This window comes from Mauremys mutica, chromosome 3, assembly GCF_020497125.1.
Source record: "Mauremys mutica isolate MM-2020 ecotype Southern chromosome 3, ASM2049712v1, whole genome shotgun sequence".
Classification (NCBI taxonomy): domain Eukaryota; kingdom Metazoa; phylum Chordata; order Testudines; family Geoemydidae; genus Mauremys; species Mauremys mutica.
This window is the reverse complement of record NC_059074.1, coordinates 141,009,149-141,036,084: the sequence shown is the minus strand read 5'-3', so window position 1 is coordinate 141,036,084 and position 26,936 is coordinate 141,009,149. Positions and strand designations below refer to the sequence as shown.

Here is a 26,936-nt window from a genome sequence, read left to right as displayed (position 1 = left end):
AACCTTGCTCTCCGGAACTGTTTCAAATAAAAAGAAAATTGGGTATCTGCAGGCTCAGTTTTAATTTCACGAGAACACTGAAGAAACCACTGCAACTAGGACAGGTGTTTAAGAAAATAATGATGTTTCAAATAGCCAAAGAATACTCGTAGCTGGGTTTTGCTTCAGTATCATATATTAAAATAATAATAATAATATATCCTCTCATCTTGTCACCTTTCCTTTACTCCTTACCACTCAAAATGCAGCCTTCGTTAGAAGACGGTTTGTTAACTGTAAACAAAATTTAGTTACCTGAGGTACCACTTATGTTTTTTTAAGTATGTTTTCAGGAGTTGAAACAGAGCCTGGAATAATGGGATCTCTTTTATCTTAATGCCCCGTGGCTCTTATTCCTTGCTAACAACACTGAAACTTGTATTTTTTGTTTGATGAAGAAGATGAATCCTTAACTAAGGTTAATAACAGAGTGGGAGCAGGTTCTGGCAATGTGCCAGGCTCTTCTAAATAACAATGCAGATCGTCTTCCAGACACAAACATCTATCTGCTGAAAATGCTTGACTGTGCCATGGATGCCTGTATTAATCTCAGACGTTGGGAGGAAGCCTTGCTTTATGGCAACAGGACTCTAAAACCGTACAGGTAAGAGCTGTGATGACAGTGGTTTATTCAACTGTCCTACGGGGATGGTCTGTTTATTAAAGCTAGAATCCCCCCCACCCCCACAGGGAGACCATTCAATTAAGGCTTATCACTGTTATTCCTGAAAGTGCTTTCGTGCACACCTTCAACCTCAATTTCCCAGTGTGCTTTCTGGATTAGCATATGAAATAAAATATCCATTCTGCTTGGATAGTCAGTAGGACAGGATGTGAAATATTAATGGAAACCACAACAGCAGCTCTGATTAGCCACAGTAGCCTTTGTCAACATCTGATCTTTTTAAAAGCACATCACACCCATCATTCCATCACCAAAACATCACTTGTTGGTAGAGACTATCGCCGTGGAGCTCCTGTGTTTGAAATTAAGGGTGGGAGTGTGTTGTGGGGGGGCAGTCAGGTACAGTGTGTAGAGTTTACAGACAGTGATGGAATTAATGTAAATGAATTAATATGAAGTGTGAAGGAAATAGTAATGAATAGCCCAATATTTATTTCATTGACATCAAGCGGCTGAGGTGGTTGTGCCCCTCCCTGGTTGCCAGCGCTGGTTCTTGTGCTAAATGCAGGGGGAGATTCTGAGGGCATTGGCAATATGTGTACATTGTGGCTCTGGCAGCAGCTCTGGCTGTCATGCCCATCTGACCCTCTGGCTCTGAGTTCAGGAGGCTAGCCGGAGTCTCTACTGCAACTGCAACATCCACACAGCTGTTTTTCATGCATTAGCTCCACCCCCATAGTGTAAACACTATACCGTCTGTCTACCCAGTCTGGGAGGCTCACTCCAAGCTGCAGTGTAGACATACACTCATAAGCCAACAGATGGTACTATGAATGATCCTGTTTTATGTGGCTAGGGTTTGGGATTCATTGAGTCCCAGCGCTGTCCAACAGCTCTGGGAAGTCTGGTGGAGGAGAGATGGGGAAGGAGCTAGCATGGCTGGCATTGGCCTGTGGCTCCCCTGCTGATGCCAGGTCTTTTGATTCTGAATGTGGTGAGTGTTCACAAGTAAGTGAAGTGCCTGTGCAGACACTACACCGTCTGTGCTGGCCCTGTGCATGGTGTAATGCATTACAGCTTTGTAAACTGAAAATGTAGTTTTCCATTACAGTATCTATTTCTTCTCTTAGTCCTGCCTCATCATGTGATATTGCAGCACACAATGAGGCTCCGTGACTGCAGTGAAATGTCGGGGGCATGGACATGCAAAACAATGCATGTTGCTGTGAACATGATTATCTCATACCCAGCACATCTTTGATTTCAGTAGGCTACTGACAATGTTCGGCATTTTGCTTGGAAAACTGTCCCACTAGCATACTACCGCTTAATAACTGAGGCTTTGTCTACACTACGCACCTTTTAGCAACACAGCTGTGCCATCAAAAGGTGCACAGTGTAGCTGCCTATTGTCGGCAAGAGAGCCCTCTCCTGCCAACAAAAAACATCCACCTCCCATGAGTGGCAGCAGCTTTGTCTGCAGGAGAGTGCTCCTGCCGACAAAGTGCTGTTTACACCCGTGCTTTTTGTTGGCAAAACTTTTGTCATTCGTGGGGAGAGAGGGGCTAACACCCCTGAATGACAAGAGTTTTGCTGACTAAGTTCCATTGTAGACAAAGCCTTAGACAGGGACTTGAGGTGCATCACAGCACCATATTGTAAGAAGTGCTTCCACCATATTATAAGAAGCAAAAGGTTTGCATAAGTTGTGGTTGGCAAGAGTGGCAGAAACCATACATCTGTAATGGCCATGACTTGTTATAACAAGAGGGCCTGAGTGCTTTGAAACACCCAAATTCCTTAAGGGTGAAAATCATCCCTGTTCAATGGGCCAGCACAAACCACATGACCACACAAGTCCCACTTAACCTTTCAAAATAGGGCTTAAGTGGAACTTCAGTAAGGCATAGGCATTGCACCAGCTCTCTGCGCAGGAGCAGATTTCACCCCAACTAAATGCAATGCCTATTTGCATATTCACTTAAAAAATCTTCCCTTGTCTTTTCCCCCTGAGCCTATTAACAATGACTGTCAGGCCAGCAGTACTTAGTGGATTTCTCCATATATTTCACAGCATAGAGATTACAGTAAGACAGACGGCAATTTCATTGGATCTTTTCATAAACCTCCCCCTGTTTGTTTTCTGGGGTATGCGCTAGTGTTGAAACCACTTAATACAGTAGAGTTGTTTTTTTTCCACCTTATACATTCAGCTAAAGTGTCTTTTGTGAAATGTTACTTGCATGAGAAATTTGACATCTTTTGTGCCTCAAGGAAGTTGCCCTTAGTCTTTCTAGATCCGAAAGCATTTTCTGAAGAGAGACGTTTTCAGTTTTACTTTATTTCTTTTTACCTTCAAGCCATCACTACAAGCTTTAACACACCTGACAAAAAATCCTCAGTTTCTCATTACACCAAATTGCGCCCAACGCAGCAGGAGAGAAAATCCTAGGAAATCTTCTGGGATACATTGAATTTCTCCTGTTGAATCAATCTACTGCTTGGCTGCTCCTGCAGTTCTATTACAGCTATCTATTTTCCTTTTCTCAGCTCTGGAAAAAATATTCATACTGTTCTCCACAGGGATCACTGAAACACTCAAGCAGTCCGTATATATGGGCAATGATTGCTACAATGGTAAAAGGCTCTAAAGAATTGGTCAAAAACAATTTTAATTTTAAATAATGTGTTTATTGTGTGTGTCCCATTATTTAACCAGCAGGATTAATATTTGCTGCTGCATGCTCAATGCTGTTTTTAATGTATATTTTCACTACAATAGTTACTTAATTTTCAGAATCATCCAGTTTATGCAACTGGCACAGACAGTTGGCTAACCTGCCTAAAAATGATTTATCAAACTTATATATTCAATAGCTACCTTCAAGTTGTAAGGAATTGTAATATTTTATAAAAAATAGTGTCTGAGTGCTGCTGAATATTTCTAGATCTTTGAAAAGAGACAGGAGAGCTGACAGCTGTCAAAATGAAAAGCTACTGATTAGTTTGCCCTAAACCATAATTGTCCATAATTTGTTGAAACCTACAACATATACTTTCACTGAATAGTCTAAACCAAACAATTTTACACAGCTTTTCTTGTAAATTCCAGAGTAACAATTTGTCTGTCCAAGAACCTTAACAAAAGTTAACAGATATTTACTTAAATGAAAACCACCCCATATCACGGTCAGCACTCAACAGCTTGCAAAAATAAACTTCCTTACAAAAATCCTCATGAGCCCTAACCACAAAAATAACAGAATATCAACAAGAAGTGCTAGTCAGGTTTGTCATGTCTCACTTAACACATTCATTCTCAGTTTTCACTCCTACTCATAAAGGGCCTGATCTGAGGTACTTACTCAGGCAAACTCGTACTAAATTAAATCTGCGAAAGGACCTCAGGATTTGCCCCATAACTACAATCATATCACATATGCTCAGTTCTGTCTACCTCAAGCATCCAGTAGTTAACTCCAGACAAATACTGGAAGTATGCATCTAATATAAGCAGTGCCAATAAGCACCTGATATAAAAATCTGCTACATGACATTGGCTATAGCTAAATAGGGAGGAAGTTAGGTTACATCACGGACATATTGGACTTAACATGCAAGATACGTAGGGTAAAATCTTGTTCCCCCCTCTGAGTCTGGAGAGGGCTGCAGCTGAAATGGAATTGGTGAGGTTCTGTTGCAGAGGCCCTGATTCAGCAAAGCATTTACGCACATACTTATGTTCATCCCTATTCATCAGAGTCAGCACTTAATCATGTGCTTAACTTTAAGGTCCCATTCCCTGCAGGTGGGCCTGCTGCTATCTTGGTCAACAATCCATTGTCCCCTATGCAGCAGCATTAGGGGTTATTGCAGACTCAGGGCTGTACAGTCTCAGAGTTGAGGGGAGGAAATACCTTTTGTTCCAAGGCCAGTGATTCAGTCTTTGTGGGGAATGAGGAGAGAGGATTTCAATTTGGTTTCAAGTCTGTCTAAAGAGAGAGCTGTTACTTCAAAGCTGGACTGGAGAATATTGCATTAAACTGCCACTGAGTCTATGCACACAAACAAGAGACACTTGTGCATAGAGCAGAGCACAGCAGGACTCAAAATATTTTCTGAACAGATTGTTGAATTTTCATGAAGTATTAATGAAATGTAGAGCAGATACTTCTCATTTAGAATTCTCATCTAGCAAGTTTGCCAGATCCTGGTCTTTAAATATCTCAACTAAATCAGCAGACAGATGAATACATTTATGATTACTACAGTTTCTTCTCCACAAACCATCTTTATGTAAAAAGCTGAATAGAAATGAGTAGCTGTGGAACATACTGCTCTAGAAATAGTCACTGGGTTTATCTTTCTTTTAAAGCCTCCAGGAAGGCTCCATGGTAAAAATGTCATTTTTTTATTTGATTGATTTTCCTCTTCATTTAATGTGTCTTACAAATAAGCCCTGCACTTTGATATGTGTGTCTTTTGTAATAAGTGTGTGATAGATGCAGTGGCTAAAGACAGTTAAAATAAAACTGTGTTTCTACTCTTGATGTACTCTACAGGATTTGTAGCTGAGAGGCAAAGATTCCCCAATATAACATGGCATTAAGAGGCACACTGCCTGTACTTTCTAGTAAAAGTCAATCCTCCAAGAATACTGCAATGAAACAAACTGTTGAGATACATAGCACCACTAGGGGATGCTGGTGCTTAAGGGTTTAAGTCTAGCAGCCAATAAGCATCTTGTGAATGTGGGAGGTTCCAAAGAGAGTTGTGATTGACTGGAGAATATGTGAACATATTGATAGTCCAGTGAACAAAGTTCAGTGATATTGTCTTGATCTTATAACCTCTGGAGTAAACATAACATACCTCTCTGTTCACCCTAGATTAGAACAAATAATTGTGAAGGTAAAAAACAAAGACTGTAAGAGACAAAGGGAGAATAATATCCAGCGGTCCTCTCTTATTTATGGTTTGTACAAAATGGCAACATATGCGTATATCTGATATTTAGAGCCAAATGCTCACTGGAAGAAGAGACACTGAAAACTATAACAAAAAATTAATGAATGAAAAACTGCCTAAAATAATACAGTCTGTGGGGAAAGGCATGCACGGAGGGTGTGCTTTCATTCCATCGAAAAGTTCAGAAAACACAAGAATTGAGACGTGCATATGGTAAATTTCTTCGTGATGTAACTGATCACTTTCGGGCTGGAGTTAATAAATGTGAAAAAATAGACCCACCATCAAGGATATTTGTGAATGAAGTCATGACTGGAACTTGAACTGAGACTCAGGAATGATTTTGTTGGATTGATAAAAAATAAAAGAGCAATTCAATTACAAGCTTTTCAGGCAGGGGCTGCATCTATGTGAATGTGCAGTGCCCTGGGTACTGATCCTGATTAGAGCATTTGAGCAGTTGCCATAAACACAATAAAGCAGGGTAGGTGAGGCTGAAAGGTAAGAAAAGAGAGGGCCTGAATGGCTCAGAACTGGTAGAATGATGCTGAGCTTTCAGGATGTAAGGCACCAGAACAAACTCACCCCAGGTTACTGGTGACCGAAAGTTACCAACCTGATGCCTGTTTAGTGGTTTATATGAAGTAAGTTGATAGTCACTGCCTAAGTATCTATGTCCTGATCAATGATAACCACATATCCTCCTAGGAAACAGGTTTTCTGGCTCATTGTTTACTTTCTGTATGTCTCTGTCTAGCATTTTAGACATTAGACTCTTCCTATTCTTCCCCAGTTTCAGATGAGAGATGTATCAGGAGCTATTTTAATCCTGATTCTGTTACTGGTGGATAGTGATTTGTAGTCCAGTTCTAAATAACTCATTTTTTTGAACGGAACTTTTTCTTAACTAGATCACAGAGGCTTGCAGAGACTCATCTTTCTCTGACACAGCCACAGGTGTGTGCTTTTCTCCACCTCCAGTGTAATGCTTGCATAGGATTTCAGGCTGTAATTATGGGAAGAATTGGGCTGTATGTCATTTACAGTCTCAATATGTCTTTAGATGCTTTCCTTCGATTACATTGTAGGACCTCTTTCAGGTAGGCCATTTAAGACTTCAGGACTTCTTCGGAATAGAGATCATAATCGCAATCTACCTTCTTCCTTTTAAGAGCTGCAGTGTTTTCTTTTGTTGCAGTTAAGAAGGATGAGTTGGAGGTCTCTGTATTGTAATTAGAGTCGTCATTTGTTGTACTAGAAATGTTAATCAAATGACACTGATTGGAGCTCTTTGAATGAGCCTACTTGTATGCAGGCACCCATAAAAGGAGACAAAATGCCCAAAATGTAAATAATGATTAAGTACTATAACTGTGCACAATAGATAGCCAACAGAATCTCTGGTCTGATAAATTGATCTAGAAAGACATGAGCAGATGTAATGTACACTGCAGAACATGTACAGAGTGGCTATTGAACCTTACAGTGGGAATGGTTTGTGGAATAGATGGGTTTGTAGGCGTTTTGCTAAGGAGAATGAGAGAGTTCATGGCAGGCACAAGGGTTGGGATACAAGGTGATCTAAAGACAGGATTCAGAGATAGGATGAAGGGAGTAGTCAGGATGATGAAACTTTGAACTTTGTGTGAAAGAAGCCACTGAAGAGATACAAGGAGAGGTGGAGGGGACGCTGTCAGGGCTGTAGAAAATAAGATGAATTTAGCAGCACTATTTCTGGTGGGTTGAAGAGAGAGAGAGACAGAGGAGAAGTCAGACTATGTAGTAAGCAGTTGCCATAGACAAGTATTAAGGTGGGAGAAAGTGCAGTAGGCAGAGAGGGGAAGGACATTGTGGTCAAATAGTGTCTAGTTTTCCTTTGAAGAAGTTGACAAAATCTTGGATAGAGGAGGTGAAGAATGGGGAGCTGGCAGTAGTTCCAAGAAGGGAGTCAGAAGCAATGAAGACTTTCTGGTAGCGGAGGAGTGGAAGCTGATTAGAGAGGGAAGTTCATAGACTCATAGACTTTAAGGTCAGACGGGACCATTATAATCTTCTAGTCTGACCTCTTGCACAACGCAGGCCACAGAATCTCACCCACCCACTCCTGTAACAAACCCCTGACCTATGTCTGAGCTACTGAAGTCCTCAACTTGTGGTTTAAAGTTGTAGTAGCTTAGCAAGAGAAAGTACAAAGTTGAGGCAGGAAAGAACAAACTTGTGTGGGGTGGGGGAGTAGAATTTCTCCAGTGAAGCTAAGTGGAGTGCATGTAAAGTTGCCGGGAAGAGAGACAGAATTGCAAGCGGGGGGGGAGGGGAGGGGAGATAATGGAGCAGCAGGAAAGAGGAGCAAAGGTGTTGGAAAGGTAAATGTCTGGAATGGTGTGATGGATGACATGGGTAAGTGATGGGAAGATGGTAATCCGAGAAAGAGAATTTAGAGATGGAAAAGTCAAAAAGAATAGTTCCAAGAATAGTTCCAAGTTCCAATAGATCAAGGGAGTGACCAAGTCACTGGGTGAAATAACTGGTCCATTCTGGAGACCAGAACAGGAGGGCCAGAGGTTTGGCAATCAGAGGTATTGTGCTGGTGAAAGTTGAAATTGCCCAGGATCATGATAGGGAGCTGGGATGAAAGGCAGGTGGAAACCTGGACATCAGAGTGAGAGAAGAACCGCAATTTGAAAGGAGAAAGGGGGGGAAAAAAGTGGGAAAGGGAGGAAATGAAAGCATCAGGAAGGGAAGAGGTAGATTGCAGATATCTCACCCAATCATCTATTTAGTGAGTGTGATAAATCTAACCTGGAACTCAGCCAGGAGATTCTATCAACCCTGAGTAATCTATTTCCTTGGTTAAATAGGTAATTCAGGGTTTCTGGGTTTTGATTTTTGATCCCCCCCCCCAAATGTTCTAGTGTTCCCTGAGCATGAGTAAGATTTACACAGTAGAAACTGTTCCTCTGGCTCAGTTTGCCATTTCATTATCAGGCGAGACACAGGAGCTGGAGCCCCACCAGTTCTTTGGCTTTGAAGGAAGCAGTAAATAGGAAGCAACATAACAAAGGCAGGGATGGAAAGCAAGAACTCATCTGAACGTCAAAGAAGGACAACAAATGATATATATAGTGAAAACACCAACAACGAGAGACTGATGAAAATGTAAAGGAAAAGGCACAAGGAAGTAGAAAGTAGGCTGCCTAAAGGACCAGCTGACCTGACAAAAACCTCAGCAAAATAAAAATAACAAAGAGACAAATCACATCACCTCTGGAAAAATAGGCAAAGCTGCCAGGGAACAATGAAAAAGTGTAAATGGAAACAGCAGAGAAATAAAGACATCATTGAAGAAAACTGAAGAATCCATCACACACATGACCAATAAAGGGGAGGAGGAGGAGAGAAAGAATATAGAAAATCAAAGATCAACTAAGAAGAGAAAAAAAATGAAAATATCAGAAAAGGAGGGGAGAGAAAAAAAAGACTCCTGGTCTAGAAAAAAATCCTTCCATCTCCCCTCCTCCTCTCCCCACTCTGACCCTGCAAAAAAAAAAGAAAGAAAGAAAACAAAATACTTTCACAACTGCAACACTTGCCTAAGAGGAAAATCATCTTTCTCCAGCTGTTTAATGCACTCTTGGAAGATATGGTCAACAAGCTGCCAAAATTGAAGATAAAGTTGTAGGATCAAAGAATGCTCATTACAATCCCATCGTGAATATATTTCCATATTAATTCCAGTACTTTACCAAGAATGATACACTCTGAAAACTTAATGTTCGTATAAGGCTGGTCAGCATTTCACAAGTCTCTAGGTAACTGGTGAAAGTGGCAGCCAACAAGTAGGAGCATGATAGACAATCTGTTCTCAACCAAATTAAAAAAGAAAAAGAAAAGAAAATCTCTTGGTGCAGAAGCATGCTTGGCAGACTTTGAAAAATGGAATTATATCTTTGAGCACTATGAAACAAAAGGCTCAACACACACATTCACAGAAAGGAAAACCATTTAGGAGATTAATTTTATAGTTACCAAGAGAATTTGCAATTTTGTTTTTTAGATAATTTCCTTTCAGATAATGGCACAATATGTTTTTGTAAGATTTTGATCTAAATCATGCCAGATCCTACTCAATAACTATGGAACAACTGTACATTGCCACATACAAGACGGCCCATCACATATGCCTTGTACCCTATGAAATATGGTGCAGTTTCCCAGGAGATCTTATAAAAGGTCGTGAAGCTTGTGACCACGGAATGTATGACATGTTAGTTGCTAGCTTTCAGGAATAGTTAGAGATAAGTTATCTTAGATCACTTGTCTTACCATTGTACAGTAGTTGTCTAGTAGGCCTTGCATGTTTCAAAGGATTTCAAAATGTAAAGCCACATCGAGTCAAGTTACTTCTCCTCATTTAGCATGTCAGAATTTTCCGATGAAAAGCATGTGATGTACTTGAGGTGAGATAACATCCTGCATACTTCCCCTTACCCTTATCTATTGCCGTCTGTCTTCACACTGTTGATCTGTGTATTGTCTTGTTGGCAAGTTTGCAGCACAGGTGAGCACTACCAATTTTGGACATTTATCAAGAGGTGCACATTAGCTAGCAAGTTGTGCAAGGCTGCTTTCTGGGAAATAAGGCATAGACAAGACTATGAACTAAATGGAAGTATGTTGTTTTCTAGACAAAGGGAGATTTTCAAACTATTATAGACTCAGTAGTACCTTCAAGTCCCTGCCCCAAACTGGGGACAATACAGAGCCCAACAGCCAGCTCCAGTTTCATGGTGGAGCTACGTCTCCTGGTACTTTGAGGAGGACAGGAGAGGGCAGCTGTTGCATCTTCTTGAGCAGTGTGTGCTTCACACTGCACCCACCTGGCTCTATCAGCTGGTGCAGAGGGCATAGCCTGTTCCTCCCTTACCACTTGTAGTCACTAGGACTCTCATTGTGTGTAGCTTTTGGACACTGTACCACTCATTGCATCCTTTGGTCCCTCACATACCTTAGAAGAGGCCAAAACACAATTTGACCGTAATATTTATCACTCAATATCAGTTTGTTCCATTTATCTAGGGATGGATTGAATTCTTGGCAATATTAAAATGAAGTGTATGGTTTGTATTAACTGAGTGGGGAAAAGGTATTTTCTAACACCAGTTAGTTTGTAATGTCCCCATATGGAAAGTTCCCTGGGCCCAAGTCACTGTTAGAATAAATGGTTGCAACTCCATGGAAGTCAGTGTCCTTTTGTGGTGAAATCCAGGTGCATTGAAGTCAGTGACAAAATCCTCATTGATTTCAGTGGAGTCAGGACTTCACCATTGGTGAATATGTCTCAGTATGTAGTCAGAGCTGGTTTTGGAGCAGAGTGCACTGTTTCTGATGTGTCTGTTCACATTCTTTGGGGCTAGAATTTGCTTCACTTTTTAGAAGGAGATTTGTGTGGCAAGCGAAGCGGAGTATATAGAGGAACAGTGGCATATTAATGTAGTTCATTTCACACATGAAAGACGGTTGATTACAGTGGCAAAAAAAATATGCCAAAGGACAAAAAAATTGGTTAATAACTTTCCTAGGTTTTCGACACATTAAAAGTGATGTGAAAGGAGAGGAAAATGTCTCAGAAAATGATTTATTGCTTGCTCAAATTCACTTTTTTCTAAAATAATATTTCACAAGCTGAGTGTGCTTTAGTTAAATAAATACTTCAAATTAATACAAAAGGCCAGCTTCTCAGGTGGTACAAATTGATTTCACTGGAGAAGTGCCGTTTTACATCAAATGAGGATCTAGTCGAAAAATGTTCCGTGGAACAACATGTCTCAATGGGCATGAATGCAAGTATTCACGCTGCACACAATATCCACGTGCAGCAGGCTTCTGTTATTGCCTTTTCACTGGATAAGTGATCCTCATCAGGGCAGATTGCTCAGGGCAATGGTTTTATCTGTCTCCCAATAATTCACCCAATCATTGTATTAGTACACACTCCACTGAGGTCCAGTTATATTGGGTTATTTAGAACAAAGTAGATGCTGTTTAGGCCAAACAAACCTCATTTCAGTATACAGAGCAGACAATTCATGTGGTGACTTCTGAACTTTCCTCACCTTGACATTCCTGGCTCCAGTAGCTACCCTTTGGCAAATTTTCACTTGGCTTTGTTTAGTCAAGGTTTACAAAAGCTATTCGATTTCCAGGGTCCTTGGCGGCACTGGTGACAGCAATGGCTTATATAGAGATACCTTTGTCTGTATCTGAAACAAAGTTAGAGCATTGTATTCAGTACAATAACATTACCCCAACTTGTGATTAAGTACTTATTGAGTTCCATTTCCTTATAAGAACATGTGTAAGAACCCAAGAATGTATGCCACAAGTGAACTAAGCATTAATCTGTCAGCAGCTTAAGTGTGTTTGGGATAGTGCAATGGAAATATGCAATATAGTGACACATTGTTTGTTCGCTGGGAAGCATTTAAGAGCAGATGGAACCTGTAAAATAGACTGATTCATGAAAGTGCACAGCCTATATCAGCTTCATTAGATGTGCCTTTGTTTTAACCTATATAAACAAAGGACATGGATTTTTGGATCCCCAGTAAAGCATCAGAAGCTCTGCTTTTGGGGAAAAAGCATTAATAATGTACAAGACTTTATTGGGGGAGGGCATTTTAAAAGGCGTCCATCTTGGTTCTGAAACTAAAAGTTGGAGGGAAAGTACAGTAACTTTATGGAAATGTCCTAAAGAATTGAATGTCAGTGCAGGGTGTGATTTTTCAAAGCAACTGAAGGGAATTTGGTGGCCAAATCTCAGTAGAGTTTCAAAGGGAATTGGGCACCTAACCTCCAGTAAGCTCCTTCTTAAATCCTAGCCTAAACCAATAGGATTCTATGGCAATGTGGTGGGGTTCTGTTGAAATCAATCAACAGACCGATTAAATTTAAGGCTGACCATTCTACAGGGTTTTTTTCCTCACTATATTAAAGAATTCTATAGAAAGTGGATCTAATTATGTGTTGACTCAATAGGGCTTCTCCAAAGGGGTGTATCTGAAAAGGAGAGACCAGGGCATTTCATCCTGAATGGAGACCATCTGAGTTCCGCTATTTACAAATTTGTGATGCAATGTGATGCACTTAGGCAGACCCCTATGCCTGTGCAGAGCTCTGGTGACAACTTCATCACTTGCAGGGTCCTAGCGGCGTCAAGCTGTTAACTGAAGGTGCAACTACAGCTCTACTTTCTTATTTTTTTTTAAACTGAATTGAATCAGTTCAGTAATTTAATGGAAGAAAATATCAAATTCAGAGAAGGCTGATTTTGTAACCTGACAACAAAGGTTAAAATGTTTCATTTTGGAGACCAAGAGGATGTGGATTTTTAGTATGTCTTGCGTTCCATGTAGTACAGCATATAGTTGATTTCAAAAGATTTGCAGGGGGCTTGTGTAATAAGAAATACTACATATTATCATAGCATGGAATAGCATGTCAGCAAAAACTTTCCTAATATGATTGTATTTGTTTGAATTGTGTGTACTGTGAAAAGAGTGATATACTGATTTTTCTAAAAACCCTTAAGTCAATGCATTTTATGTACACTACATGATGTAGTTGTATTGAGCCAACTTTTGCATATGTTTTAGTGTATGTGTGGATAATGTCCTGGGATGACTGTAATTGTTAAAAGATACTATAAAGTTTGGTCCTCTTCAAACATATATAAAAATTGGCTACACACATACACCATAAGTCAAACCTTTACAAAACACTATGACTCAAACAATTCTTGCTGTGGAATTCTGCATCATGTATAATATTCTTACTACCCAAATCAGGCAAAGAGAATAGCATGTTAACGTGCATAGAGCTAGTATGCCACTAAAGACCCAGTACGTGCTTGCTATGGCAGTAGCTTCAAATGAATTATTTACATTTCAGTTAAAGATTATTTTTTATTATATTGTTCCACTGCTAACCTCATTGTCACCTCTGTAGAGGGAGAAGAAACCCCCTTTCCACCCACTCCCCACTGTACAGGGAAGAGGTGGGCGTGGAGAAGGAGAGCAAGCACAAGCAGCCAGAGAAGGTTAATCCCAGTTCTGAGGGTGATAGGTCCCAAATCCAAATTCTCACTTATTCTCAGATCCATGCATATTCCTCTTTGAAAGAATGTCATCGAAGGTCAGCTCTATACTTTTTATTGACATGACTGCTCACGGCTATTGCACTTCTCAATGGAAGCTGGGTAATGGTTTGATTTGTATTGCACTGGATTTATGGAATTTACCCACTGTCTGTGGAAATATTTTGCTTTCCTTGCTGGTTTTTATCCTACCCAATTGCTTCTTATTAAAATCCATGTAAAAAAAAAATTTGGAGATAAAGCTACAGCGTCATCTTTATCTGATCCCTTTGTGTGAAAATATTGCTGTACATAGTATGCCTCTCTTCGGAGACTCTTTTCGATACCGAGGCCGGACTAAATCAGAAATTCTTTATATTGCCAGTTTAAGCAAGACCTTCCACTTAATATCTAAGTGAAAACTTTGAAAAACATCAGCTGAGATCCTGGCCCTATTGTAGTTAATGGCAAAACTTCCATTGAGTTCAGTAGGGCCAGGATTTCACTCGTTACTGATGAGTCATATTGAAGTGTCTGGCGTACTTTATCCATTTGTTCTTTATCCATAAGGACAGTTTTATAGAACCAGGGCTTGATTTTCCTTCCTTACACTGGTTTTACACAGGTAAAACTCCATTGCTGAGTGACATGAGCATCTTTGGTTTCTACAGCAGCCTCTCTTGTAATGTATTGACAGATATTTCCAATTCTCCATGTGATCCATGAGGCATGATCTGCTCTTTAATATTTGTATAGCCACACTTTTAAATTGAATGTTACTCGTTATGGAGAAGACATCTGTTTTTTATAGCCTAATGGAGATTATAAATTTTTATATTGTGTAACCCATATGAAACAATGATACAAAATGTAAAGTTACGATTTCCTTAGGCAGCATCACAATGTACTTTGCAGTTGGAACAAGCAAAGGGATTCTGGACAATGCAAAAAAAGCATCATCAAGTCTTTTTTCCTCATTATCTCTCTAGGCTAGCTGTAGCAAGGAGAATGATACTAAGCTGAGAGATTACGGAAATGGAAAGAGAACTTATAAATTATTTATAATTAATTATCTTAAAACCGTCCAAACATATTATTTTTCTTTGCTTCAAAGGCACACTGTGCACTAGAGGAGGTTATCAGAAGTTATGATCCTTTTCCAAACCGCAGTCCTTAGCAAGCTGATATTCCTGTACTTGCATAAAACTTATCACAAACTTTTTTCTCTGAGAAACTTCTCAGCGCTCTATGTCAGATGCACAAATTAACAGGTAGTGCCAAAAACCACCAAAAGACTGTGTGCCAACCATGATAACATGGTGGTGTAATTAACTTACACCATGGTGACTGATCCTCTTCTCATAGCAGTTTTACACCCATGGACTTACACTGGCTTCAGAGAAGTTACTCCTGATATTCACTGCAGAGGGTGAGAGGCTCCTGGCTTATTGGTCAATCAGAAAGCAGTAATAAGTGACAGTCCCTGTAACTTGGACTGATTTGGCACATAGTGGATGTGCAGAATGAGTGTAACGTACACCTTTTAGGGCTTGTCTACACTGGCACTTTACGGTGTTGCAACTTTCTCGCTCAGGGGGTGAAAAAACACACCCCTGAGCGCTGCAAGTTTCAGCGCTGTCACGTGGCTGTGTAGACAGTGCACCAGCCAGCACCAGGAGCCGTGCTCCCAGCGCTGGTAGCTATTTCCCTCGTGGAGTTGGGTTTTTTAGAGTGCTGGGAGCGCTATGCTGCAAGGACACAAGCCATGTTAAAGCACTACCAGTGAAGGCATGTCCTTAGATGTTCTGTGGGAATGCAGTTCAGCCTCTGGCATAAGCAGGTGCATATCAGATATGTGCCTGCTTACAGCAGAGTTGCAATTGGCCTCAGGGATGTTGGAGGATGATGCAGCCTAGTTTTAAGGACTGAGGGCTGCTTTATCTTATCTTGATGTTGGTTGCTTCCTCCTTTGTCCCTCCCTTAACATGCAAATTATTCTGATTTTGCGGATCAACTTTCACATCACCAAGTTGGCAAAAGTTACCTTACTTTGCCATTTGCAACCACTTATGCCTATCTTGTGACCTAATTTACAGCTGAGCTGTCACTTATAGTGATATATATATAGGTCAGCAGTGATTTTGGTCAAGAGATTTCTTTTGGAGATGCATCCTCTTCCTGCAGGCTGCATCTGGCATTGTGCAGCTAATAAAAAAATACATTATTGTAGAAAAGCGTTATTAAAGAAGCATGCTCTGCAGAACTTTGTCTTGCCTTTTTCCCACTTGAAAAGCCAGCCAGGAAGCAACAAGCTCTCAAGAGATCTGTTTTCCTTCTTTACATTTAAAATGTTGCCTTTTGTAAGCCACAGGGTTCCCTGAAGTACCTTCCAAAAACACACAAGCATATGCAAAAGTTGGCCACAGATATGTACCATATGTGTACTGTACATTTAAAGACTGTAGGGCTTTCAAAACTACAAAACCTCAGGGCCTAAGATATCAGTGCCCAGTCTTATCCTGTTTTTCCTTAATGGCCCCTTAATACTTGGCAACATCCAACAATGGAATGTAGAGATACACGAAATGTAAGGCTTATTACAACAATCTGTGACGCAATAATCCCCTCTTTTTGTCAATGACTGTAAAGGTGTTAATGGGCCACTTCTACATGAATGGCCCCTTAGAATATGTGCGGACTACTTATGCTAAACAATCTATTCCACCTTGCATTTAGCTATGACGCTCTGAGTACCTTTCCCAGACCTGAAGGAGCTCTGTGTGGCTCCAAAACTTGTCACTACAGAAGTTGATCCAATAAAAGATATTACCTCACCCACCTTGTCTCTCTAACAATACCTCATGATAGTTGTGATAAGTAACTCCATTGTAAGGTGCTGTGCGCAGGAGGCTTAGGATACTTTCTTATTCAAGAAGCTATCTTGTTGGTTCAATGGTAAAAAATCACCAAGATTCCCTGTACAAACTTTAGAGATGAGCTGAACAAATTCAGCCTATAAGCAGAATTTCTGCACACAAGGAATATGATTCTCCTCTCACATATGCTGGTTTCACACCAGTATAACTTCAATGACATTATTAATACTTATTATTTGGATTATGGAAGCATGTAGTAGCTCCAGTCATCATGGACCAGGACCCAACAAACAGAGAAAAAAAGATGATCCGTGCCCCAAGAGCTTACAATCTAAGTAAAAGACAAGAGACAGTAGATGGATACAGAAAGACAGATGGGGGTGTTCAAGGAAACAATGAGACCATATTAGGCAGTGGTTTTGGTACACCAGCAACCTAATGGTTGTTAATATTTTTGTAAGCATCATGGCAAAGGAGAGTTTTAAGGAGGGATTTGGAGGAAGGAAAATGAGGTGGCTTTGAGAATGTTTTTCGGGAGCTCCTCCAAAAAGTGAGAGGAAGCAATGTGAGAAATGTAAAGGGGGAAGAGAGAAAGCTTGAACTAAATTATTTCTCATTTACGTCAACATGGGAATACAATCAGGCCAAACGTTTTTTAAGGCCCACTAGTATCACTTGCTTAGTCAACTTTCTTGCACATCATCTTGTATTCTGTAGTTTCCAAATGTAAAAGTTTTGAAAACAGTACTACTAGGAATGAGATCACAACAGTTAACAGTGTTGCAAATCAAGCAAAACTCCTTTGAACGGGATGACTCAGGCGCATTAAGTTGCTCATGTGTATGAGTATTAGTAGGAGCGGGGCAGAAGTTCTCTTACAGTCTGCTAGAGCTGAGCAAATAATAACAAATAATTTATTAGCCAAAGTTATCTCTTCTTTGCTCTCAGAATATCTATGAACAGATTCCAGTTTGCTCATCTTCATTTATTAATGGAGTTTATATCTTTCACAATGATTGCTCTATGAATTCATCATGAATGTTTGAAGTCCAAACTATGTTGCTTAGTTTATTGCTTGGGTGAGTTGCAAGATATTGTTTCGGCTCGCACACTGGATAAACACCAGAGCACTTCCTGTGCAAATGCTTGCATTTAACATTTTTTTTATTCCAATTCTGCAATTGACTGCATGAGCTCAGGCCCAGCCTTGCAGGTGGGCTGCATGTGGAGGTTATCACTCATGGATTTCTGTTATCACTGCAGGATCTGGGCCTTAAAATGGAGTCAATGTGATTTTGAAATTTGCTTACTGCAAACATTGTGTCAGTAAAACTCGAGTCATCGTGGTGGGAGAACACAAAAGGAGAACAATCAGGGACAAGGTGAATTCATTCAAAATACAAACAAATGTTTAAACAGCTTTACTTGAAAATAAAGAACAGAAAGTTGTATGCTCTGCCACTCGTCTAAGTTTAGGAGAAAAATGACTTAGTATGTATGTATTTCCTGACTAGGAAAATGCAGTATTTATGTATTTCCTGATCCTGTTTAGATGATCAAACACATAACAATATTAAGAGCTTGTTTTTTCTTTTATAAATACAGAGCATTTATGCTTATGGATGAATGTTATTGAAAAAGACATTTATTTGCTTATGAATATAAGTTTCACTTTACCTCTTTTCTGGGTGCCTACCGTGGATATCTCTATATTTCTGTACTTTTAGAATGAATCCTGGCTTCCCTTAGTAACCTTAAAACACACAATATGTAGAACAAATTCTGAAACAAAAAATTGGAAGGATGGTGATGTGATGTGTTTGTGCTGGACCTATTGCTACCCCTAATAGCGGTGATTAAAGTCAAAGTCCAACCATTCATAATTCCTTTGTAAACTTGTGAGCAAGATGACTGCTATAAAGGGACCCTCTCTCAAGGCTGCTAAATCTAACATTGAGCTAGTGGTGGTGGTTTTGGTTCACAGGTTGCATGTGTGCATGTCACACCATCTCTTCCCTTTGTCTGCTCTGATCAAAGATCTGGATGCTGGTATATTTCAGTAGCCAAACTGCCCCTGAGGGTGGAGCAGGAGAACTGCAAATCTGTGGAGGAGAGCTGGCTATAGATATTATCAGTTCACTAGAGGAACATAGAGTGATGTGACAGTGACTCTTCAGGGAAGGACGAGTTATGTGCAAACAAGCACAGAGAAGATCTCTCAAATCATGCAATATGAAATACCAGCACTTCTCCAAGGCAGTGTGTGCCGGCTTCTCCCATGGCAGTCTCCATATTCTGTCATGGTGGCTCGATACAGGGCAACTCTGTAACAGCTCATGCCCTTCCCTCTTCTCTCCTTCTTCCTAGGCTCTTCTCCCAGGTTCCGGTTCCTCCCAGGTTCAGCTCACTTGATGGCCATCTAACCTGTTTCCTCCACTTTTCTTCCCATTCAGCTGGATAAGGTTGTGATCAGGGTGCCCGGTGAGCAAAATTTGGTGGCAGAGTAGAGGTAGGGTAATTTTCCAAGTTGTTATAATGAGCTATTGCTCAGACTAACGGCTGGACAATCTAACCCAAAAACAAATAGTCACCAGTGGCTGCCTTATCTCATAGGAACCCTTCCCCTTCAGCCAGCCTCCTTGGGGCAAAAGTGGACAGAAGACCCCAATGACTCTTCTCCTCTCTTCATTTCTGAGGATAGGTTACTACTGCCACCATAAATCCTCCTTTCAGAAATTGCTGTTGCTGTAGCCCAGGCCAGAGAATATTCTTTACCCCGCCTCCCCTGGGGGTAGCAACTTCTTATCTCCTCCCCCTCCTCCTCTACTGAGGCAAAGCAGAAGTGGGAAGAGTTGGTGATGAATGCTCCTAGCACGGTGGAACTCAATTATGGTTAAGTGAAACTTCACTAGGGGCCTGAGCCAAGAAAACATTCTAGTCAATGGAAAGACTCCCATTGACTTCAGTGGGTATGGGTCAGACTCTGTGAGAGGAGTAATGCTTCACTATGGGCCAAGATGTCTCCCATCCTCTGTGACTGCAGGTTGTCCTGATCTAGGAGAACAGCTGCAGTTCCACTGCAGAAAGGGGGTTCTGACAGGAGTAGCAACAAAAGAAGATTAGAATAAATGCTGTAAGGAATGATCTGGCTCTGGCAGGATGATGGACTGATAATGGAGGTTTTCTGTCTCTAGCTAAAATGATTCCATTATCCTTTTTTCCTTGATGGTGAGTTGCACACGACATTTTACCCTCAACACCGTTTTTTGTACTCCCACTATGCATGCATTGATGTTATCTGCTGCCTTGCATTATCTCTGTGGTTATCATAACAGGCATTTGCCATGCCACAGCTGATTAGTATGTTAGAGCATGTTGGATCCCCCTTTGGGCAGAAAAACTTTTCCTGCACTTCGGCAAACTTCCTTAGACCTTCCATTCTCACTAAAACCAGGCCCGCTGACTGCTTTGTACTCCCCTCGCTCTGAGGCAACCCTGAGGTGTTTTTATACTACCGTGATTTTATTGCACCTGTTCTCCCTATATTACATCTATATTACATTGGATGACAGAGCCTTTCATAGGGTCCCTTGTGAGTATGAGTTTTCAGAGGTTTTTTAAAACCAGATATGTTTCAACTTTAAGATCTCTCTCCCTTCCCTCTATTTCCTGTATATCAGTGTGACCTCCTGAAAATACAAATAAACTGTTTTATATGCAGAGCCATTATCAACCTTGTCTTTAGCCTCATGGTAAAGGTCAAGTAGATTAGTTAGGCAGGCGCTTGCCCTTCTAAATCCATGCTGGTTATCTCCTTTTAGATAATTACTATCCATGTTCTTCTCTTATATGCCCCAGGGTATCATTTCCATTCCTTGAATACTGCAAGGTTAAATTCATCTACTCCTGACACATTGTGCTAGGTTTCAGCTGTTCTAACTGATTTAATACCAATGCTGCTTTGATTAGTCATCCAGGACACTGGAAATAATGCTAGATCAGGAAAAATATGTTTATTATTCTCTGATGTAACTACTCAAATATTTGAGCTCCATAGGCTATTGTTTCCATCCTCTGTAACAGCATTTCTCAGTCTGTCGGTGTTCTAATTTTGTTGTTTGCTAGTGAGTACCAGGAGCGTATTTATATTGTGTATATAAAAAAGCCATGTGAGATGAGGAGCAGAATCATAACATAAGACAATACTAGTATTAACCTCCTTGTAACCACCAATCAGATGAATTTCAAAACACCAGAGAGTCATGGCTTCTCAGTGCTTCATTTTTAAAGAAAACAATAATATTGTGCTATTAATAAACTAAAGATTGTCAACATTTCAAACCTGTCAGGAAAAACAGATAGTATAAGCATAACAGGTTTTTTATTTTGCAGTCTGTCTGTATGATGATAATTACAGCATACATATGTGGGCTTTATACACATTTGTATGTATGAAATGCATCTTCAAAATTACTTGCTTCCAGGGGACATTCAATGTCTGCTGAACTTTCAAGTTGGATAACTAGTGCATTGATAGAAGATATCTTATCCACAAATAAGTGTGTGCTTTTTAAATGTTAGTCCTTCTTTTAGTTGCCTTTCATTCTTACTTTTCATCTCAGCAAGACATTGGAGAGGCCGCACGTAGTAGTGTGGCATAGCACAATGAGACAAGTGAAAGTGCTTCTTTCAAAATCTCTAGTGTGCGCTATGATTTCAGATGAAAATGTATGATTCTGGCTTAGTGATGCTCTCTGGATATAGTATTCATTTCTAATGTTATGGTAACAAACCAACTACATTGAATGGGTCTTTGCTTTTGTGAAAAAAATAGTTTTGAGAAGCAATCTTGGCCCTCTCCACCCCACATAAATAAGCGCACATAGACTCATCGTACCTGATCAGATTCCAAGAGGAACAGCCATAAATGATGCTGCAACCTCCTACTCAAATGCTGTATCTCATACAGCTCGTCAGTGAAGCAGTAAGTTTTAATAGCACTCCTGGCCGGGACAGCTCATGTAGCTGAGTCCAGAAGAAAACAGTCAAAGCAACTTCACTCTCTGATGAGTCTCCCCAAGTTAATAGAGAACTCTGCTAACAGCATTTGTGTGGTATGTCCCTCTCTTGTCTCCTCTCTGCTTCCTGTATGTCTTAGGGTTTGTCTACAGTGGCACTTTATTGGCAAAACTTTTGTCATGCAGGGGTGTTAAAAAAACACACACCCTGAACGACAAAAGTTTTACCGATGAAAAGCATCAGTGTGAACAGCACTTTGTCGGCAGGAGCGCTCTCCTACTGACAAAGCTGATGCCGCTCGTGGTGGGTGGAAGTTTTTTGTTGGCAGGAGAGCTTTCTCCTGCTGATAAACAGCAGCTACACTGCGTGGCTTTTAGCAACACGGCTGTAGCGGCACAGCCGTGTCCCTAAAAGCCTCATAGTGTAGCCATAGCTTATTCTCACTTCCTGTTTGTGACTGAATGTACATACCCCACACTGTCTGGCCAGAAAGGGATTAACAGCATGCAAGAGCCTGCTTAACCTGCCAGGTAGGAAGGTCTCAAACTGGTGGCTTATTGAGTAAAGGAAGGAGTGCTAGGCTGTGTGTTCCCAGAGGGAGAAACAACCTCTCTCTCCCTTCCTCCTTTCTGGGAAAGGACATGAGTAGGCGGATCCTATGCCCAGGAACCAGTCCAGAGACTGCGAAAGAGCTGTGGCACTGACCCTAGAGAAAGTGTGCTGGCTGAAAGATGCTGTGAGTTAAAGTCTCTTATTTTGTGCCTGTTCAGGTACTTTATTTAGAGTCTGTGTGGGAGTATTAGTGAGGGCTAAGAATATTTGGGCTGGGGCCAAGGAAAGCTCTGGTATGTACATGTACGTTAAAATAGGTTGGATGCTGCACCTTTGTATATTGATTTCTAATGAAGCCAAACCTGTTCTGAAGCTATATCTTCACTGAAAAAAAGGGCGTTGGGGCGGCTACAGTGGGATAGCTAACAAGCATTAATTGTTCCATGGTAAAAACAGACCCTTTTTCTCTGGCAATGAGGCAAAACCTCACAAACATCCTTTTCCTCCATCTTTCTTACTCTTTCCTTCCTAAAGGTACGAGTAGGCAAACATTCCCTCCCCTGCTCATACTCCACTCTCTCCTTAGTTGTCTTGTATTGCATGAAGTGAAGTGATCCATTGAATGATGTTTTTACTATGAAGACAGTCAGCTGGCCCACAGCTATGAAACTCCCCTCCACCAGACCACAAGGACTACCTCTTTGCCTTAGCCTTCCCATATGAGAAACACATGTAAAGAACAAAGAGTTAATGTGCTCTCGGATGGGAGGACTAAAGAGAAAGCCATGAAGGACGAGGCCAGTGAAGTGAAGTTCCTGAAAATTCATCTTTCTTCTGGAAAGAGGGAGAGGAAATTCGGATCTATTTGTAGACTGCTCAGAGGATCATTATACCAGAGGGGTAGCCGTGTTAGTCTGGATCTGTAAAAAGCAACAATGAGTCATGTGGCACCTTATAGACTAACAGACGAATTGAGCATAAGCTTTCATGGGTGAATACCCACTTTGTCAGGATCATTATAGTTTTGTATGCTGCTACTCAGGTACTATGATGTGACGAGTGCAGTGTAAAAACTGTGCTGGATCAGCACTCTAGCCAAACTTACATTTCTGAATTGTTAAATGACTTTTGTATAAAAGCCATAGGAACACTGATATCTTTTTATCTAAATATTTTAGGATTTGCCTATATTTACAATACTTTGCGTTCTTCCTGAACAGTTAAAGTGTCCCAAATGAAGACAGTATGCAAACGATTACAATATGCAGAGTGATTTTTTTAAGAGTTAGAGCCAGGATGTTAGAAAACAAAGCAGTAGACTAGAGTGTGTTAAAATAAACAGTCCAGCCAAGAGCTTTTCATCAGTTTAATATTGCAGAACTCGACCAAATAGGCAAGTGTTAGATGACTGCTAACATGAGCACTGCAGCTGCATTTGTGTCTTCATATTCATTATTGTTAGTGGTCCTCCTGGATTACAAATGATCCAGAAGAATTTGAATCTTCATTTTGATTCTAAAGTCTTTTTAATTTTGGAAGGAGCAGAAGGAAAGAATACTCAAAGCATCATTATTTCTCTCTACGATTTGCTGGAAGTGGCAGAAGCTATTAAAAACTAAAGGCACACATATCTCATGCTATTTCACTAACTGGTAATTAAAGTGCAATTAAATTTTTCACGGTGTAGATTGTGTCTGTTTTTCAAAGAACTTAGAAGCTATGGGCCTTTGAGAATTGTGCTCTTAATCTATAGACATTTACTGCTACAGCTTTCATTAAATGCAATCACTGAAAATGTTTGAAAATCTAACACATACGGGGGCATGTTTTCAACTAGGTGGCCTCTCTTTTGTAGGTGCAATTTGTCTCCACAGAATTGGGATGTAAAAGCAGCAAAGAATCCTGTGGCACCTTATAGATTAACTGATGTTTTGCAGCATGAGCTTTCGTGGGTGAATACCCACTTCTTCAGATGCAAGTGAAGTGACTTGCATCCGAAGAAGTGGGTATTCACCCACGAAAGCTCATGCTGCAAAACGTCAGTTAGTCTATAAGGTGCCACAGGATTCTTTGCTGCTTTTACAGATCCAGACTAACACGGCTACCCCTCTGAGAATTGGGATGGCACTTCTGTTGTGGACTATGATGACTTGTGCCTGTAGCTACTTGAGAGGGGCACAGATAATTTAATTAAAAGCCCTACTAATCAGATTTCTGCCCACATTTCATTTTGGAGGATCAAAATATGGTGCAAATTATGCCCACCAACAGGAGGTTGTGACTCAACCTAGCCGAAAATTGAGTCCATAAGATGTTCTTGAATTATTAATACTGGGCCAAATTCTGCTCTGTGACATGTGTTCGTCCCAATAAAAGTCAATGAGGCTGCACATGTGTAACATAGAGCAGAATGTATGATTCATTATTTGTTTAGCACCAACAATGAGTCTAGATTTGGGAAAGCACTTAAGTGGGTGCTTAAATCCCACTGAAGTCAATAGGACCTAAACGCTTGCTTGAAATTAAACACCCATTTAAGTGTTTCCTGAATAGGGATGGAATTCGTGCTTAAGTGCTTACCTGGCACTACACAATACACTGGAGTATCAAGAGAGCACGTGCCTTAGGAGCTTGCAGCCTGAAGAATAGAGGCACAGAAGACAGTTCTCACTGGGAAATCCAGAAGTGGGGGTAATGTACAGGTTTTTTTCCTACTGTAATTATTATGATCTTGCTTTGTGGAAGAAGTGAGATTTTAGGAATGATTTGAATGAGGAAAGGGCCATGGTTTGGCAGACTGGGATAAGGCGGTCATGGGAGGCATCACAGAAGACTGTACAGAGATAAGACTGAGTGAAATAAATTAATGAGGCATCAAGACTGGTATCCTTGGTGGATCTGAAGGAGTCTGGTTGTGGAGGACACAATAGGAGACATGCTATGAGTTGTTCAGGGCCTTGAAAGCAAGCCCCATATTTCAAGTCTGTATTTTAGCTAAACATTGTAGGACTTATCCTGTGGTCCCTGACCACCTTCTTCAAGATGAATGGTGCCCTCAACTTCCACAGAAGGTACTCATTAGCACTTTGCAGGATCGGGTCCCAGTGATGCACACACTCATGTTCATTTTGAAGGTTAAGCATCTCCAAACTCACGGAAATTGTGAGGAGAAGGTTTTCTGTCTGATTTCCTGTATTTCGTAGTTTAGGATGGATAAGCTTTTCTCACACTTCTGCTGCCTCTTCTGACCAAAACTAGGAAAAACAAAGAACACTGAAGGATGATTTTTTTTAAAAATGGAAAAAGCTGATCAGTTTTTTTGACTCTCAAAGAAAAAGTTTGGTTCACATTCAATTCAAGGAATAGGTGAAGGTTCAGGGATGTTGGTTCTGTTCTTATTTTATCCAACCAGATCCCTTGAATCAGTTATCCCCGGAAATGACGAGCTCGATTAGACATATGCAGGGGTTGAGATATCTATGGTTATTAATGATTCATGAATCCCAAATAATTGCTCATTTTTATACACCAGGGACTAGAATTTCAGTCACTGCTGCTTCAGTCATGCATTTAAAGGCTTGCATTTGTATGAGCAAAACAGGAAATTGTTCACACATACAACATCCCAGAGCCTTGAACCAGCACTTGTCATGCTGTGGGTTCCTGACCTGGAGGGTGAATTCCACTGAGTAAAACTGAAATCTTAAAAAAGGAAAGAGGAAAAAGATAAATTGAAAAAGGACACCATCTTCCTTCAGGGCAGGTTAAATGTTAAGATTCCAGGAATGTAGGTTTATTTGTCTGTAGTTGCTCACTTTGTGCATGTAGCTCCCTGTTTTCTTGGGTGGGGAAGGGTCAACAAGTGCATTTTGGGTGCTAATGCATGAGGACTCAGACTTTGATTTGCTAATAAACACCTTAAAATTCAATGCCATATTGACAGATATATTCTCAGCAGATAAAATTCACCACATAAAGACATGCAGCTCAAGGTTTATGCACCTTTTAAGTTCTATCTAAGTCTTTAAAATAGAGTTTAAGTGGGACCAATTGATACATAGGATGTGTGCTGGTCCTCCGCACAGAGGTGAGTTTCATCCAGATTGCTGACTTGAAATAATTAACTATTGTATTTTGCTTTAAATATCTTGTATTATTTGGATCTGCCTCCAAGTTTCCTAATGGTGATGCTGTCATTTGTTTACCATGCATAAGCTTAAAGGAAATATTGGTACTGTGATGTAAGTTAGATACCAAACAAATGAAATGTGTGTTGGAAAAGGTCAGTATTCAATAACAATTCCAATAATATATTTTGAACTGTCTCTGCAGTCATTATGTAATCTATACAATATCTACATGGGGATTGGAGAGAAAATTCATTAACCCTGATAAGGTAATGGGAAAACATAAATTTTGTAATAGACTAAATTCACCTTAGTCCTTCATGATTTTGAAGGCACTGACTGAGACATAATATTACTATAGCAACTGATTATATGTTTGCTGGTAGCTCTGTGTTTGCTAGCACATTAAGCACAATCTGCCATTTTTAATTAATACTTAATAATTCATACTTAGTGTAGCATTTATTTTGGATAAAAATAGAAAACCACCAGTTTACCAACCTCATAATGCAAAACTTATTCTTACATTTAATTTGAGCATATTGCAATTTACCCTCAGGTAGAGAGCGCCATGTCTGTGGTAGAACTTTCTGGAGACC

General features: G+C 40.4%; 1 protein-coding gene across 8 annotated transcripts in view; it reads left to right on the top strand.

Moving 5' to 3' along the window:
• The window catches only part of SMYD3 (SET and MYND domain containing 3), a 642,972-nt gene that overhangs the window by 577,185 nt on the left and 38,851 nt on the right, over positions 1-26,936 (top strand). For all 8 annotated transcript variants that reach the window (XM_045009344.1, XM_045009337.1, XM_045009341.1 and 5 more), the window contains one exon: positions 469-643. In XM_045009344.1, coding sequence (XP_044865279.1) covers positions 469-643 — 175 coding nt within the window. The remainder of the gene's footprint in view (positions 1-468; positions 644-26,936) is intronic.